The following is a 19,008-nucleotide window of genomic DNA, read 5'->3' on the forward strand; positions in this document are numbered from 1 at the left end:
CCTGTGTAATGATCATGCTGTTTAATCAGATTCTTGATATGCCACACCTGTCAGGTGGATGGATTATCTTGGCAAAGGAGAAATGTTCATTAACAGGGCTGGACATTTTTTTTGTTGAGAGAAAGAAGCTTTTTTTGCGTATGGAACCTTTCTGAGATCTTTTATTTCAGCTCATGAAACATGGGACCAACACTTTACATGTTGCGTTTATATTTTTGTTCAGTGTAAAATGCAAGACAGTATTTCAATAACATACATAAGAATGGGTGCCGTCACTTCAGTAGCTATAATTTTCTGCATTTAACAGGCATTCATTTTTTGGTCTTTAATTAATAGAAGACGCATTGTAACTATGGTGTTTAACTGTACTCTATTCAGTTATTGATGTTGTCCTAATTCAAAGGCAGGCTTAAAAGAAATAGCAACATCAACAAGGCCATATTTCACTAGATGTACATACCTAAAAAAATACATAATACTAATACAAAAGATTTATGTACAGCCCTCTAAAGAATCACAATCAGTAATATACAGTTGAGCGCTGCGATAGTCTAGTACTGAAAAAATACTGAAGAGGACATATTGCTAGACTAGCTAAAATATTCTCTGACTAAATACGATCAACTATGAAATATTCTTAGAGCTCTTCCTAATCTCTCCTCATTGGTTAAAGTTTTTAAAGCAATTTTTAAATGTACACAAACCGCTAATGTCTGGTGTACTTAGATCCTCTTTACAATTTGGTCCCAAAAATGATTATCGATGTCATAAAGTGATTTCCCCCCCATAATAAAGCAGTTACTGTTCTGGCCAGGTACGGATTAATTCATTGTATTATTTTATCCATATCTATTCCCTGCATGTATTGATATATGTATTAATCTAGAAGCCATAGCCCTATTGCAAGCAGTACTTGCTATTTAAACAGAACACTGATTATAGGCAAGGGTTCAAGGGTTAAGCGCATTTCTCCATTTGTACTGGTTTACAGCAGGTGTGCTTATGATCCATGCACCTCCTTCTGCTAGTGTCTTATGCCAGGATGCCCTGTGGATCCATGGCCTGACACTGCCCCTCCTCAGCCCTGGCAGAGTCTGTGTCTAGCTGCAGGGTCAGCTGGAGCCTAGTCCAGACCAGGGGGTCACCACTGCCCAGGGCCTCCACAAACAGATCTGTCTGCTCCTGCAGCTGCTTCAAATGGCCCTGGGTGCGCCGGTTCTGCCTGATCAGCTCCTTGATGCGTAGCGTTATGCCCAGCAGGCCAGAGTTGCTGAGGATGTTGTAGGTGTTGCTGAAGCGTTTACCTTTGTTGTTGTCTGTGGACAGGCCGTCTTGGCAGCGGTCGTTGTCGCCCTGGCAACTGCTCGCCTCCGACACAGAAGCACATTTATTGGAGACTACAGCAGTGGCCTCAGTGCCCAGGGAGTGAGGCATGCCTAGGAACTGAGGTATTGGCAGCTTCTGAGAGCTGGCCAGCTGTGTTTGTTTGTCAACAACCTCTAAGGTGGCCACTGTTTGGAGGGGTGTCAGAGGCCTTGGCTGGGGGCTATGGGAGCTGTACAGTTTGTTGCCATGGTGACGATACCACCGGTTACACCTCCCGTGATACCCAGGCGTTGAACTTCCCCTCTCAGCAGAAGAGGCCCCCTGCCTCCTGGAGGAGCTCTCCCCAGGGTGAGGGGCGATTTTGGGATAGGATTTCAGTATGGGCAGGTAGTTATTCCTTGAGTCCCGGTGCTTGTCTGAGGAACGCTTTGGAGAGATGTTGTTGCTGATGTTGTTGCTGCCGTTGGGGACCATGGGATGGAGGAGGACCACCTGGGACTGGGGGAGAATCTCCAGGGAGGAAGGGAAGCCCCAGGGCTTTACTACTGGAGACATTGGGCTTGGCTGGGGGCATCATAATACCATCTCACTCATTAGATCATACAAAAACGGAGTGCAAAAAGATAGTAATTGACAAAGAAGAATACAGTACTGTAATTGTTCCCTGTGTTAAAGGAATATAGGGCTCTACAGTGATACCATTTAAGGGCATTTGCGCCTAAATATTTTGCTGCGCTGGAATGTTTTATCTGGGAGCACCAGTGCCCCTAGATAAAAAAATAAAAATAATGTAATGATTTCTTCGCTGTCCCTCAGCCTCAGTAGTATGCAAACATGTCGTGGCACAGACAGAAAGGACAAGGGAGAGCTTCTTCAGGAGATATAGGCCAAATGTAGGATATTATCTCAATCTTAAAAATCACATTTTCTGGTGCTCCTAACACTATGTTGTAATTGCTGGCAAGTCTTATAATTAAAGCACCAATCTGCACTTATTACATTCATTTCTGGACATATATTAATGATATAAACCCATTGATTCTTGAAGAGCAAAACTTATTAATGCCCCATTAGCTAAGTTCAACCGTCTTACCCCATTAGAAGCCAAAATATAAATGTGTTTTCCAATGTTTGTAAACAAAGTAAAAGGATCTGGTGTGGTTAAATGGTTAAAACTATAATTTTAATATCATGTATGGTCAGTCCTTGCATCCATAGCTTTCTATGATTTTGAGGGTGGTTACATTTCTCCAGCCCCGTCCCTCAACCTTTTACCAAAACACTGGTGGGGAAAATGCTTTGTTATTGTTTCAAATGCGGATTGACGCTTTAGTAACTCAAATATTTTTCATTGTGCTACATTTTTTCCCCACTTAGGACATGTGCTCCTTGTAAAAAAAGGTCACTGTAGAGCCCTGGAATATTGAAGCTAATAAACCCAACCACAGTACAACTGAACTACAAGCTGAGCAGAGAATAACAGCACATAGGTCACAAAAAAGGTAGTGTACAGTACCAGATTCAGGACTATGTTGTTCATGATGATCATGGGGGAGAGGCCAGGTGGGGATCCTCCGGCTACAGCCACCTGGGGACCTGGGGCCCTCACCATGTCCTCAGAGTCAGTTGGGTCCATCGCACTCAGGTACTCAGAGCTGGCATCTGGAAAGGAGAAAAAAACATATTGTCACCATGGCCCCCTAGAGGGAGCAGCAGACCAACGCCCAACATAAAGTTAACAGAAACACCACCAATAGCTTTTTTTGTGCCAAGATCTCGAAGAGCAATTTTGGAAATATTTGCAAGGGTAACAGAGAGATAACAGCTTGAGGTAATAGCACCACAGCCACAGTAAAGATTCCATGGGATTCATGCCCTGACCTAGTCATAGCTGAGTGAACCCATAGCAAAGAAAATAGGTCACCACTCCTGGTGAGGAAGTGGTGAGGAAATGGTGGTGGCCTAGATTTGTGGATTAGAGTTGATAGAGAGGCAGGGTGTACATTCGTGTGTTTGTAACACCTGAGAAACCGGAGTCCCTCTCAGACTCTGGCTTAGATGCTCTCAGGTGGTACATCATAGTGGATGAGGGCCTCCTGTGGCTCGCTCATCTTTGCTCTTCCTTGACAGGTGTAGGGTACGTGGGACCTCTCAAACCAAACCATCTACAATGGGGTTGAATCGTCCTAATCATAGAAAAAAAAAAGTTATAGTTAGAGCCGATAATCACAGTGTAGTAAGGCTACACATCACATGAAACATTTAATCACAGTTTCAACCTAGCTAGATAGCCGCATATGGAGTAAAATTCACTAGGCAAGCTATCTAGCTAACGTTAGCAGACAGTAACAAACAACAAACAGTTAGCCACAATAATCATGCTTGCGTACTGTCGAGAGAGCAAGCCAATAACAGCTTTACCATGAGCTTACTAGCGATCCACCTCATTTTCAAACGTTGCTATGGGCAAAGCCAAACAACGGAAGTGATTCATTCGACTTCCACTCTACTGCAGCACACCGGTGGCAAACTTGCCAAAGTAAATGATTTAAAGGAGTATATTTATAGAGTATAAAAGTCAAGTAAACAAGTGTAATTTGATATTCATTTCATTCAAATTCACTAACTATAATGATAAACTATGGGCTATTAACTATAAAAACAAAGGTGGGCATCCACACTAGAGGAAAGTTTGTTTTACAGTCCTACACCTGTCAATCAACTGATCAAGGCATGCTACTGCATACTGCCTATTAATAAAGTGGCAACACAGACCATTCATGAGGTCTCTAACGCATATACTGGTTCAGACCATTCAGTGCTTTCAGGGTGTGATCATTGTCATAGTGACAACTGCAAGCAATACTTCAATGTACATGTAGGCCTAACTTGTATTTAAATTGATCAATTCAACAACAAATGCAGTTTAGCCTGCACATCTTATACAACATGTCATTGTCTCATTGCTCAAGTGGTTTGTAAGTGATTTCAAAGTTTCCATTATTCTTATTTTGTACTTATTATCCCTTTTTTCTCCCCAATTTTGTACGGACTGGGGAGAGGCAAAGGTCGAGAGCCATCCGTCTCCTGAAACACGACCCACCAAGCCGCATTGCTTCTTGACACACTGCTCACTTAACCCGGAAGCCAGTCGCACCAATGTGTCGGAGGAAACACAGTACAGCTGGCAACCTGAAGTCAGCGTGCATGCGCCCAGCCGTCACAAGGAGTTGCTAGAGCGCGATGGGACAAGGACATCCCAGCCAACCAAACCCTCCCCTAACCCGGACGACGCTGGGCAAATTGTGCTCCGTCTCATGGGTCTCCCAGTCGCGGCGGGTTGCGACACAGCCAGTGATCGAACCTGGATCTGTAGTGACACCCTCTAGCACCGCGATGCAATGCCTTAGACCGCTGCGCCACTCGGGAGGGCCGATTTCCATGTTTCTAATGGTTGTCAATTCCTTTCGGTCTTCTTTTTCACTGAGCTCATCTCTCTGTATGTCCTGTGCAACTATTTGCAACGCATCAGTACAACAATGTTATCATAACAGGCTAAAAGTGATCACACCAATGCACTTTCTCTCCTAAAACGTAACCCCGACATGCATTTTCTACGCTGTAGGCCTGTTTTACATTCAGCAATTAGCAAGAGCAAGCATGCTTCTTTCCGTGAATAGGCTATTAGGCCTAGCATTAAAAAAAAAATCCCTGTGAATGCAAAGCTTCACTATTGATTAGGCCTACATTTTTAGACAAGAAAAGTATTATACCTGGGCTACAAAAACCCAATGCAATGAGGAATGTATTGTTATCAAGTGAGTACAAAATTATTGTCTAAAGGCTATAAACTGCAGCGATTTAGACAAATTTGAATAACCGCTCAAATGTCCTATTTTATTTCATGCCTAAATAATTGCATAGTCCTACAGCCTAGGCCTTTGTTATGCAACAATTTGGATCAGTTTGGGTCTATTCTCAACAGTTTAGAAGGTCCAGAAAGGTACATTAGCAGGCTACTCATATTGTGTATTTTGTCAGGATGTAGCCCGGTGAAGATAGCCCTGCTACTATAAGAAAATATGGACTTATCCAACTCTCCGCATGTTCTTAATGCTGTAGCCTATTTTACATTCAGCAACAAGAGCAAGCGTGCATCTCTCCTCCAATAGGCTCTTAGTAGGCTAAAGAAAATCAGTCGAAATAAGTGTCCAACATGTTATTCTAGACTGTATTTTCCTGAGAAGCCACAAGATTTAAGAGGAATAGCCATGGCAGCGGAGAGGCCAGGTGCGTATTTGCGCAACAGAAGAATGACGACAGACAGGCTCGAGATGTAGCCTATAGCCTAAGATGCGAATGCATATTTGCCCATAATTCATAGTTCAACATTAGGCTTAATACCAGAGTGAATATATCCAGTCCATTTACACAGCAAAATGAAAAAAGTTAAATCAGATACCGAAATCATAGGTTGCCTCTAGCTCCCGAGGTTGGGCTGAGTGCGCTCCCTCCCAGTACCCCGGTGCACACCTAGCTAGAAAAGCTAACCTATTGTTCTAGGGACAAGACGTGTATCGTACCTAGGCTACAACAACACAAAGTAATGAAGAATTTCATTAAGTTAGTAAACAACTCTAGTTTAGGCTGTAAACTGCAGTGAATAGCCTGTCATTTGTATAACCACTCAAAAGCCTGCCTTTTGAATGCATATTCACCTCGAAAGAACTGCATCAAGCCTGCCTGATTGGGCAACCATTTGGGTCAGGTTTGGTTTTTTTCTCAGCAAATTAGCCGACAAGGTCCAGGCACATTATCAGCAGTGTCGACCCGGCAGAGCCACACCTGTTTTGAGCCCCACCTGTTTAGCAATATAAATATATACATATTGCTAAACAGATATACAGTGGGGAGAACAAGTATTTGATACACTGCCGATTTTGCAGGTTTTCCTACTTACAAAGCATGTAGAGGTCTGTCAATTATCATAGTACACTTCAACTGTGAGAGACGGAATCTAAAACAAAAATCCAGAAAATCACATTGTATGATTTTTAAGTAATTAATTTGCATTTTATTGCATGACATAAGTATTTGATCACCTACCAACCAGTAAGAATTCCGGCTCTCACAGACCTGTTAGTTTTTCTTTAAGAAGCCCTCCTGTTCTCCACTCATTACCTGTATTAACTGCACCTGTTTGAACTCGTTACCTGTATAAAAGACACCTGTCCACACACTCAATCAAACAGACTCCAACCTCTCCACAATGGCCAAGACCAGAGAGCTGTGTAAGGACATCAGGGATAAATTGTAGACCTGTACAAGGCTGGGATGGGCTACAGGACAATAGCCAAGCAGCTTGGTGAGAAGCAACAACTGTTGGCACAATTATTAGAAAATGGAAGAAGTTCAAGATGACGGTCAATCACCCTCGGTCTGGGCTCCATGCAAGATCTCACCTCGTGGGGCATCAATGATCATGAGGAATGTGAGGGATCAGCCCAGAACTACACGGCAGGACCTGGTCAATGACCTGAAGAGAGCTGGGACCACAGTCTCAAAGAAAACCATTAGTAACACACTACGCCGTCATGGATTAAAATCCTGCAGCGCACGCAAGGTCCCCCTGCTCAAGCCAGCGCATGTCCAGGCCCGTCTGAAGTTTGCCAAGACCATCTGGATGATCCAGAGGAGGAATGGGAGAAGGTCATGTGGTCTGATGAGACAAAAATAAGCTTTTTGCTCAAACTCCACTCGCCGTGTTTGGAGGAATAGAAGGATGAGTACAACCCCAAGAACACATCCCAACCGTGAGCATGGAGGTGAAACATCATTCTTTGGGATGCTTTTCTGCAAAGGGGACAGGACGACTGCACCGTATTGAAGGAGGATGGATGGGGCCATGTATCGCGAGATCTTGACCAACAACCTCCTTCCCTCAGTAAGAGCATTGAAGATGGGTCGTGGCTGGGTCTTCCAGCATGACAACGACCCGAAACACACAGCCAGGGCAACTAAGGAGTGGCTCCGTAAGAAGCATCTCAAGGTCCTGGAGTGGCTAGCCAGTCTCCAGACCTGAACCCAATAGAAAATCTTTGGAGGGAGCCGAAAGTCCGTATTGCCCAGCGACAGCCCCGAAACCTGAAGGATCTGGAAGGTCTGTATGGAGGAGTGGGCCAAAATCCCTGCTGCGGTGTGTGCAAACCTGGTCAAGAACTACAGGAAACGTATGATCTCTGTAATTGCAAACTAAGGTTTCTGTACCAAATATTCAGTTCTGCTTTTCTGATGTATCAAATACTTATGTCATGCAATAAAATGCAAATTAATTACTTAAAAATCATACAATGTGATTTTCTGGATTTTTGTTTAGATTCCTTCTCTCACAGTTGAAGTGTACCTATGATAAAATTACAGACCTCTACATGCTTTGTAAGTAGGAAAACCTGCAAAATTGTCAGTGTATCAAATACTTGTCTCCCCACTGTAGATATAATATATATATCTGGTTAGCAATATATATTTATATTGCTAAACAGAATATATACACACATACACACACACACACACACATTAAATATATAAGTACCACACACCAACTCATTCCAGGGTTTCTTTATTTACAATTTTCTACATGGTAAAATAATAGTGAAGACATCTAAACTATGAAATAACACATAGAATCATGTAGTAACCAAAAAGTGTTAATCAAATCAAAATATATTTTATATATTTGAGATTCTTCAAAGTAGCCACCCGTTGCCTTGACAGCTTTGCACACTCTCAGGTATTCTCTCAACCAGCTTCATTTGTTAAAAGAATTTGTGGAATTTTTTCCTTCTTAATGTGCTTGCCAATCAGTTGTGTTGTGACATGGTAGGAGTGGTATACAGAATATAGCTCTATTTGGTAAAAGACCAAGTCCATATTATGGCAAAACAGATCAAATAAGCAAAGAAAAATCAAATCAAATGTATTTATATACCCTACTTCATCAGCTGATAGTGCTGTACAGAAACCCAGCCTAAAACCCCAAACAGCAAGCAATGCAGGTGTAGAAGCACGGTGGCTAGGGAAAACTCCCTAGAAAGCCAAAACCTAGGAAAAACCTAGAGAGAACCAGGCTATGAGGGTGGCCAGTCCTCTTCTGGCTGTGCAGGTGGAGATTTATAACAGAACATGGCCAAGATGTTCAAATGTTCATCAATGTTTCATGACAGTCCATCATTACTTTAAGACATGAAGGTCAGTCAATGCGGAAAATTAAGAACTTTGAAAGTTTCTTCAAGCGCAGTCGCAAAAACCATCAAGCGCTATGATGAAACTGGCTCTCATGAGGACCGCCACAGGAAAGGAAGACCCAGAGTTACCTCTGCTGCAGAGGATAAGTTAGTTAGAATTACCAGCCTCAGATTGCAGCCAAAATAAATGCTTCACAGAGTTCAAGTAATAGACACATCTCAACATCAATTGTTCAGAGGAGACTGTGTGAATCAGGCCTTCATGGTTGAATTGCTGCAAAGAAATCACTACTAAAGGATATCAATAAGAATAAGAGACTTGCATAGGCCAAGAAACATGAGCAATGGACATTAGACCGGTGGAAATCTGTTCTTTGATCTGAGGAGTCCAAATTTGAGATTTTTGGTTCCAACCACCGTGTCTTTGTGAGACGCAGAGTAGGTGAATGGATGATCTTCGCATGTGTGGTTCCCACCTTGAAGCATGGAGGAGGTGTAATGGTGTGGGAGTGCTTTGCTGGTTTATTTAGACTTCAAGGCACACAACCAGCATGGCTACCACAGCATTCTGCAGCGATACGCCATTCCATTTGGTTTGCACTTAGTGGGACTTTCATTTGTTTTTCAACAGGACAATGACCCAAAACACACCTCCAGGCTGTGTAAGGGCTATTTGACTAAAAAGGAAAGTGATGGAGTGCTGGCCTCCACAATCACCCGACCTCAACCCAATTGGGATGGTTTGGGATGAGTTGGACCGCAGAATGAAGGAAAAGCAGCCAACAAGTGCTCAGAAATTGTGGTAACTCCTTCAAGACTGTTGGAAAAGCATTCCTCATGAAGCTGGTTGAGAGAATGCCAAGAGTGTGCAAAGCTGTCATCAAGGCAAAGGGTGGCTACTTTGAAGAATCTGAAATATATACACTTTTTTGGTTACTACATGATTCCATATCTGTTATTTCATAGTTTTGATGTCTTCACTAATATTCTATGATGTAGAAAATAGTAAAAATAAAGAAAAACCCTTGAATGAGTAGGTGTGTCCAAACTTGGAAGACAAAATAAGTTGTCTTCCAGTAAACTTTGATTAAATTTCCAATATCCCCATCCACGTGGAAAATCTATTAGAGTTATGTGAAGGCCAATTAGATGATGATCCGATCACATTCTGTCTCCTATTAAAACTTTTTTAACCTTTGATGCAAGAGATAAAGAGACAAGAAAGTAGTCAAGACGACTAGCTTGATTTAAGTCTCCTCCATGTACTGTATATCTCACTAGGTCTGGGTTTTTTAGTCTCCAATTTCTAATGTGTCAATAATATTTGTGATTTCCTTAACAAAAGCGCATTCGCGAAAAAAGCACAATTGTTGCACAAATGTACATAACCATAAAAATCAATGCCTTGGGGCCTCCCGGGTGGCGCAGTGGTCTAGGGCACTGCATCGCAGTGCTAGCTGCGCCACCAGAGTCTCTGGGTTCGCGCCCAGGCTCTGTCGCAGCCGGCCGCGACCGGGAGGTCCGTGGGGCGACGCACAATTGGGCTAGCGTCGTCCGGGTTAGGGAGGGTTTGGCCGGTAGGGATATCCTTGTCTCATCGCGCTCCAGCGACTCCTGTGGCGGGCCGGGCGCAGTGCGCGCTAACCAAGGGGGCCAGGTGCACGGTGTTTCCTCCGACACATTGATGCGGCTGGCTTCCGGGTTGGAGGCGCGCTGTGTTAAGAAGCAGTGCGGCTTGGTTGGGTTGTGCTTCGGAGGACGCGTGGCTTTCGACCTTCGTCTCTCCCGAGCCCGTACGGGAGTTGTAGCGATGAGACAAGATAGTAATTACTAGCAAGATAGTAATTACTTGGATACCACGAAAATTGGGGAGAAAAGGGGATAACATTTATTTTTTTTAAATAAAAAAATCTATGCCTTTCTTGAAATCAATACACAGAAGTATATTTTTTTAAACCTGCATATTTAGTTAAAATAAATTAATGTTAGCAGGCAATATTAACTCGGGAAATTGTGTAACCTCTCTTGCATCCAGTGCAAGCGGAGTCAGGGTATATGCAGGAGTTTGGGCCGCCTGGCTCGTTGCAAGCTGTGTGAAGACCATTTCTTCCTAACAAAGACCGTAATTAATTTGCCAGACTTTTACATAATTATGTCATAACATTGAAGGTTGTGCAATGTAACACCAATACTTAGACTTAGGGTTGCCACCCGTTCGATAAAATACAGAACGGTTACGTATTTCACTGAAAGAATAAAATGTTTTGTTTTCTAAATGACAGTTTCCGTATTTGACCATATTAATGACCAAAGGCTCGTATTTCTGTGTGTTTATTATATTATATTTAAGTATATGATTTGATATTTGGTAAGAGCCGTCTGACTGAGCAATGGTAGGCAGCAGCAGTCTCGTAAGCATTTTATTCAACCAGCACTTTACTGCGTTTGCCAGCAGCTCTTAGCAATGCTTGAGGCACAGCGCTGTTTATGACTTCAAGATTATTAACTCCCGAGATTAGGCTGGCAATACTAAGGTGCCTATAAGAACATCCAATAGTCAAAGTGTAAATGAAATACATAAAAATGGTATAGAGCGAAATAGTCAACGCATCATAATTCCTATAACTACAACCTAAAACTTCTTAACTGGGAATATTGAAGACTCATGTTAAAAGGAACCACCAGCTTTCATATGTTCTCATGTTCTGAGCAAGGAACTTAAACGTTAGCTTTTTTTATTTTATTTTTTACATGGCACATATTGCACTTTTACTTTCTTCTCCAACACTGTTTTTGCATCATTTAAACCAAATTGAACATGTTTCATTATTTATTTGAGACTAAATAGATTTTATTTATGTATTATATTAAGTTAAAATAAAAGTGTTCATTGAGTATTGTTGTAATTGTCATTATTACAAATATATATATAATAAAAAATGAAATCGTCTGATTAATCGGTATCGGCTTTTTTTTGGTCCTACAATAAAATCGGTAGCGGTGTTGAAAAATCATAATTGGTCGAACTCTAAATTGCACATTCAGATCAAATTTTTTGTTAATTAATATCAAATCACAACTTTCGAGTTCCTTTGTCCATGACAGACAATTATTTGACCACCCTATTCCCTTTTCCACACAACTTCATCTAAGGATGTAGCGTGAGTGTCCTATAAACAGTGTATGTTATATTCCTTTTCTTTTAGCCACGTAAAGACTGATCTTTTTTTATAATCTGCTAAACCGTTACAATTATAACTAGCTATACTTATTTCACCCCTTACCATAACTAGATACTTTATTCAGTCTAAATTGACCGTAATTTGTGCTTGTAAAGTTACTGTCATAAGAGGTATTATGACGGTCAAAATTAGAGCTTTCAAATGTCTGATATTTAGAATTCAAGAAATAGGTTCTAGCAATATTTGTTTTTATTCCCTTGCCTGTCTTCCTGTGAGCCAATGCCACAGATGTTAGAAAATTGAGACAAGATATTATGTGTGTAGTAAATCGGAGTAGATTGATGTGTATGACATTGGATGTGATTTAGTGAGAGCGTGTATTATGTCTGTATAAGAGTAAAACTATAATGTGTGATGTCCAAATAATTAATAACCCTGCCAATTTGCATGGTTGAGTGTCTATGTGTGTAAAATGTAGTGCGCACAACCTAAATATTCAGGATGATAATTGTAATCCATATCGTATCACCATAATAGTTGCATCATAATTACCTTTAACATCATTGAAAAACACATCCCAGCATTTCCATAGCAATTGACGTTTCACATGATCGAGAAAGAGACCTTGCATTACTATAGAGACGGCTTCACTACAGTACAAATTAGTGACGCACCGATATGACATTTTTGGCCGATACCGATATCCAATATTTTCCTTGACACCGATATTTAAAATTTGAGCGGACTTTTAAGCATTCTAGTACAGTTAAATAGTTAACACACAAGGACGCAGTGGTCTAAGGCACTGCATCTCAGTGCAAGTTGCGTCACTAATGTCCCTGGTTCGAATCCTGGCTGTATCACATCCGGCCGTGATTGTGAGTCCCATAGGGCGGCGCACAATTGGCCCAGCATCGTCCGGGCCATCATTGTAAATAAAACTTTGTTCTTAACTGACTTGCCTAGTTTATATAAGGTATACATAGTAGCTTTGACATTGGTTTTTAATATGAGAGAAGAGAGCGAGATAAGTGTGTATGTGTAAGCGAGCATGTAATTGAGTAGTATGTGTTCATATCCAAGTCAGTGTTCAGATATTTTTACAGTTCCCATACTTTTTTTTTCGTAACCTGAAGTCGCTTTAGAATTTAGTACAGCCATGGTATTATGGAGCTGTCTCGGAATAGCTGTCCATCTATAAAAAGAGTTTGTCCCTCTACTTCCTCTGTACGGCTAACAGAAACAAGCTAATTCATGGATTTCTAGTGGCACGCACATGAAGAGCGCGAGCGCAGGGGGAAGTTGTATCCATAGTTTCCCCGTTTGGCTTCCGTTTTTTTAAAAGCGTTCGAAAATTTAGTGGATATCACTCTCTAAAGTTAGCTACATAGCTAACTGCATTAGCCAGCTGTGTTTGCTAGCTTGTCGTTACGCTGCGCCCCTTTGCCCGCCATGTCTGGACTGGTTGAACCGAGATTGTTGTTGTCCGGCTCTGCTCAGTCAAAACACGGTGCTGTGTAGGCTACATCGGACTTTGAAAGTGGCGGAGCACTGCCAACAATGCAATCACGAGATCCCAAAATCAAATATATCGTTTTGTACCTACTTTAAGTGTTGAGTCCTCTTGAAAATTCGACAACGTAGACGTGTTCACATTCGCAACTATTAAACTAAAAGAGTTCGCGTTGCTTTCGCTTCGATGAAAGACCAAAACTTTTCAATGTAAAACGGATTCAACACTCTATAGTCTTTGCCGTATAACTGGGCAGCAGGCGTTGCTAAGGAAACTGTGTATGCGGCACTCCCTCTATTTTTTCAAGCATTCCTATTGGTGTACAACATTGGCATTGCGACCAGAGCGATGTATTTTGCAAACGATATGGCTTGATCAGAACCAAAATTAACATCATAAATGCGATGTGTAATATAATATGGAACTGTCTGTGCCATTATTATCCTGTATACCGGTAGGTATAATCCAAAACAGATTGAGCTGTTATCAACATCTCTCTTTCTCACTCACACGCACGTACACACACCACCCTCCCAACAAATGGTTTCTCACAAAAATTATGATATTTGAGCCACATAAGACAATTATATATTTCTTTATTAACTGTTGCACACTCTTCACAGATATAATATATCTATATATATTTACAATATATAATACTCACTCAGATGTTTGGGCATATCCTTTATCATATTTGATTACAACATCACAGATTGTATTTTATTTTTGAGATAAAATAGGCATGCACTTCTCCCGAACAAATTTGTTCTTAGTCATATTCAAGGACACTGAAGATCTTAGTCTTCAAGCTGTCTAATAAATACACAACAAGCACAAATGATAAAACAATTGTCTACTCTTAAGTGTAAAATGTCATTCATAGTTCTGTACATCAACCCACTGCTTTATTCAACAGATAATACACAAAAAGGCCAATATGAAAGTCATGTTGAAAACAGACCCACCACAGGTGGCGGGCAATGTGGTAGTGTACTCGATTAGTGTGTAGATTGTAAAATGACTTGAGGTGAGTGGATGACAGATGGGAATAGAAACATTGAAACTCTAAGAGCAGCAACTCATTTTAATATTTGGTTCAGCTGTGAAAGAATCAGAAACACAAAGTAGTATGAAAAAAACACAATAACGCCGTAAGTCATGAAACAGAAATGACAGCAGAAGTTATAGGCCTATAAATGAAATAGAGAAACAAGGAACACACCTAGTCTGAGTGTCTTGATCACCAAGTTAAAATGTTAACAGAGTTTATATGGTCCAATTAGCCATTTTCACAGCAACCAGTCAGTTCAAGTTCCATGATTGTTCATAGCTTAAGTTGGTTTAACTCAGCTCTTTCTAACGCAGCTCCTTAAATTGATACTGGGGTGTAGGTCTACTTGCAGTGTAGGTCTACTTGCAGTGTAGGTCTACTTGTAGGTCAACTTGCTTTGGAGTTATTGATTATTATGTTACATGGCCAGTGACTTGTTGTCTGATTTTTTTAACACTAAGATGAAAAATACAATGTGTATGTTACAGTATATTGCATAGCCTACATGTAAGTTGATTTTGTGGTTATTTTATGATATTTCTATTTAATTCCATAAAAGTACACCAACACCTTGTCCTATGAAAAAATTATGATGGACATAACTGTACCTATTATATCAATAATATAATTCTATACTTCATCCTAAACAAACTTATTTTAAAATAATTACTCTGAAAATGCCATTTGTAACCACTGGAGGGTGATATTCTACTAGTATAGCCTTGTTGCTGCTGCAGGGGCTCCTGAGCACTTAGTACGTCCTAGTCTCCTCCACATAAGGCTGAAAACTCACTGACTGTACTAGTCCATAGACCATGTATGACAGTACAATGTTTTATACCACAACACAAAAAGTAAAATATAACTCATTCAGTTTGGGAAAGGAGTTGCTAGTCTACTAATGAACCGACTTGCCATGAGAGGACCCCAAGTATTTGGTTAGTCGGTTAGTCCTAAAGATTTAATGAAACAACATTGCAATTTCATGAATGGAACATTTATTCATAAATAGGCCTATTCATGTTAAATGGGATAAGCAGCTAAAATAACCACAGCAATAAAATAAACAACACTAAACAATAATAATCATGTAATTATGCAAAATATATCCATCATGATTTTAAATGTAAAACCTTTAAATGTTTGATCTTCAATTGCACTGCTTCACATAAATGTCTGTCAGGTCAGTTGTCACCAAGGTATTTTTTTCACCAAGCAACATGTGCTTCCTGTGGAACCTAAGTTAGAAACACTCCCCTACAGCAAGAGGGCCTGTCACCATAACAACCCAGCTGCTTGAGTCTCTAGGTGCATGGAGACACACAGTATTGATGTGTTTGTTTTGAAGACTCTTGATACTGTTAGCGCTGGGCAGGGAATAAATAGAGATGCCGGTTGCAACAGGTGTAGGGCTGCTACTGCAGTTATCTGCGAGGTGGCTGACACCTTGGACACAAACGAGATAGATGATACATTAACATGTGGGGCATTTTTACTTCACATAGAAAGATGTAATGTATGGTCGATGGACAAATATTTTGCTACATTTTCCAGACGTCATTACTCACCTGTCACAAGCTTTCGCTCTCTGTCTCTCCTTTCTTTTCTTTCCTCTCCCTCTCTGTCTCCTTCTGCAGAAATTATCAGTGATATGAGCTCAACTATCAAGTATTATAGAGACAGCAACATTTCTGTCCCACTCTCTAACTTTACAATGGACATTATGGCAATTGATATGCTCACCTTTCACTTTTCACCACAGCCTTCCTGATTCTAGGAATGAAATATGAACACCACTGATTAATTATATAAAAATCAGTCATATCATATTACAATGCAGCTGGTTTACAGTGACCAAACACATACTACCAAAGCAGAAAGTCTTTTTTTCTCTTACCTACATTCACATGTCTGGTGCTCCACAAAAGTCATCTCAACGTATTCTTGACCCTGCTCCGCTGGCTTGATTTTCAACAGCTGAGAATGAACAGGTTGTTGAACAAGTTGCAGGGGACAAAGTAGAAAAAAGCCTTTTTCCTTGTCTTGGCATACAAATATCAAATACACTGACGACCTCACTACATGGCAGCCATCCTCAGAAGGGATGTGTCCTATTACCTGCATGGTGACATTAGAGGTCCGAGTAGGATGACACTCCAGGTTCTCATCGCCACAGCAACCAGCGCAGCGCACCAGGGGCACACAGGAGGGGCTGTAGATGTGCTCCACCTCCCCAGGGTACTCTTGGACCACCTCCACCAGCTTCTCTATGGTCCGGCAGAAACTACGGCCCCACACATCCTGGAACATTAATACTGGGGAAGAGGAGAGAGGAGAGGAGAGGAAGTGAGACAGCTGTCCATCACAGGACATATAGCCTCATAAAGCCATTGTACAGTTCCCTGGATGCCCCAATCACATCCACCCATGCCTCCTGGCAGCTCCCCAGCCTGATGGATCTGGACTGGAGGAGAGATGGCTGGTGTGATGGCTGGTGCTGAACCTGCACGTAGAGGGGATTACCCGTTTCAACACTTCAGCCGATAGAGACGCACACTTGCACAATTACAGTGTGCCTCATTAGCCTAGTCTCATATCATCTGTCACACTGTGCAATTCAACGAGCAGAGTTTTACACCAACCGGCTGAGGTTTGTGTGTGTGTGTGTTGTCTGTCAGCTTAATTCTGAGATGGCACAACATCCTTTCTTAATATTTCCCAGTCTGCCTTACTGTTTTTTCTCCATAATGTACTGTACTCACTGTCTATGTTATCACAACCACTAGGGCAAAAAACAGAGCCATCTGCAGATCGTTTCAAAAAGATTTAGGACACTCATCAAGTGTAGATGCTGAAACATAAAAAGAAACTCTGATATGCTTGGTGTCTATCCTGGTTTTCATTTTTAAGAAAAAATGTTGTGTAATACGAGCTTTCCTGTGGGAGCATATGTGTGAAAGTGTACCCATAATATCGTCAGTAAAGGAAAAACAAGGACCAACTCTGCCCGAACAAACAGAGAGGAAAGAGAAAACAAACACTGGAAATTGTTTTCCATGAACAGAACCTGCCCGGAGCAGAGCTGAGCTGAGCTGCCCCCCCAGGCACCTCTGGGATCTGGCTGACCCTGGGGTCACCGCATGGAGCCCGGCACCACAACAGCTGTTTATAAAAGCAGACAGGTCAGGGGGAGCCAGGCCAGGGAGGGGTGAAGGAGATGTTGTCTCAATCCTCCCAACAGGTTATAGGTGCTCATTACATTAAGTCACACATTCCTTTTCTTTTTCACTGTTGTTGCAGTGATTTACAATATAGTGCGGAGAGAGGATGTGAGAGGAAGTGTGTCAAAGGGGTTTAAGGGTGTCCCCAGTACCTCATTCAGCAGCCCCTGTAATCCCTAGCTGCTTGTCCTCACTTACCCCTTCAACCCTGAAACCTCAACCCTCAGAGCTTATTAACGGACCTGACATCCTCCACCGCAATCAAGGATCATTCATTAATGCCTTTCAACCATATCTATAATTAAGCTGCTAATAGATGAATCAATTCTGATTCCGAGTGTTCAGAGAAAACAAGCTACAGAGAGTGTTGTAGTACTTTGTGTATTTCAACATGGAAATATCTCACTGTACTAAATGGCTATGCAGCATGTGAGGAAGAGGAGGGAAAGCACCCCATGGTTTACGGCAGGAGGATGTAGACTGTAAAAACAGTGAGAGTCAGCCTCTCGTTCACCAATCTGTCTGTCTGTCAGCAACACAAGCTGCATAGATGGACAGCTAGCTTCCCTCCTCCTCTGGGTACATTGACTTCAATACAAAACCTAGGAGGCTCATGGTTCTCACCCCCTTCCATAGACTTAAACAGTAATTATGACAACTTCCGGAGGATGTCCTCCAACCTATCAGAGCTCTTACAGCATGAACTGACATGTTGTCCACCCAATCAAAAGGATCAGAGAATGAATCTAGTACTGAAAGCTTAAGCTACAGCTAGCTAGCACTGCAGTGCATAAAATGTGGTGAGAAGTTGACTCAAAGAGAGAGAAAGACAATAGTTGAACAGTTTTGAACAAATTAATTTCTTCCAAAATTAAGGAGAAGCAAGACAGAGAGAGAGAGAGAGAGAGAGAGAGAGAGAGAGAGAGGGAGAGCGATTTCATCCTTTTTTTCACTTTCAGTTTCACTTTCTTAGCTAGTTTATCAAACACTCTGCTCAAACAGAGGGATGCTATGTTAGCTAGCTGGCTATCCAACACAACAATGGAACTCTTCCAAGTCAAGGTAAGCTTTTGGTTTTACTAATTTATTGCCCCCGGGGCCCGCCGGGGTTTGTGTAAAACTGCTTACTGACTGTACACTGTAACGTTACGGTATGATTGTAGCGGGTTTACTAACACATTAGTTCTATTAGCTATGCTGACTATGATGTTACTTTAGCTAATATCGTGACAACGATGTAGGCTGTGTGTAGCGGTTATGATATAGTTTGGAAAGTTTTTTTTCACCTGGTCACATACAGCTGATGTGTTCATTGTTAAACTAATTTCCGCGACGCATATAAGGCCCTCCCCCGCCCCCCTTTCGGAAAAGCTGACCACGACTCCATTTTGTTGATTCCAGCCTACAAACAGAAACTAAAACAACAAGCTCCCGCGCTCAGGTCTGTTCAACGCTGGTCCGACCAATCTGA

The 19,008-nt window shown here is 41.6% G+C and overlaps 2 protein-coding genes across 3 annotated transcripts in view; both read right to left on the minus strand.

Moving 5' to 3' along the window:
• Positions 1 to 801: 801 nt before the first annotated feature.
• cipca (CLOCK-interacting pacemaker a) lies at positions 802 to 13,519 on the minus strand. Of its 2 annotated transcripts, XM_023986640.2 has the most exons (4): positions 13,359 to 13,470; positions 3,349 to 3,512; positions 2,843 to 2,988; positions 802 to 1,890 (listed from the first exon to the last, which is right to left on the minus strand). In XM_023986640.2, exons 2-4 carry the CDS (start codon positions 3,404 to 3,406, stop codon positions 1,033 to 1,035), a joined length of 1,062 nt encoding a protein of 353 aa, XP_023842408.1. In that variant the 5' UTR covers positions 3,407 to 3,512; positions 13,359 to 13,470; the 3' UTR covers positions 802 to 1,032. The 2 variants fall into 2 exon arrangements, with proteins under 2 accessions (XP_023842408.1, XP_023842409.1); XM_023986641.2 differs by lacking the exon at positions 3,349 to 3,512 and having other exon boundaries at positions 13,359 to 13,519.
• A 326-nt stretch (positions 13,520 to 13,845) lies between these two features.
• pgfb (placental growth factor b) overlaps positions 13,846 to 19,008 on the minus strand; it is a 34,317-nt gene continuing 29,154 nt past the window's right edge. Inside the window, 6 exon segments of the mRNA XM_070443368.1 lie at positions 13,846 to 15,694; positions 15,696 to 15,762; positions 15,892 to 15,947; positions 16,060 to 16,089; positions 16,214 to 16,293; positions 16,435 to 16,631. Coding sequence (XP_070299469.1) covers positions 15,592 to 15,694; positions 15,696 to 15,762; positions 15,892 to 15,947; positions 16,060 to 16,089; positions 16,214 to 16,293; positions 16,435 to 16,631 — 533 coding nt within the window. The 3' untranslated portion in view covers positions 13,846 to 15,591.

This window comes from Salvelinus sp. IW2-2015, linkage group LG4q.2 (genome assembly GCF_002910315.2).
Source record: "Salvelinus sp. IW2-2015 linkage group LG4q.2, ASM291031v2, whole genome shotgun sequence".
NCBI classification, from domain to species: Eukaryota; Metazoa; Chordata; class Actinopteri; order Salmoniformes; family Salmonidae; genus Salvelinus; species Salvelinus sp. IW2-2015.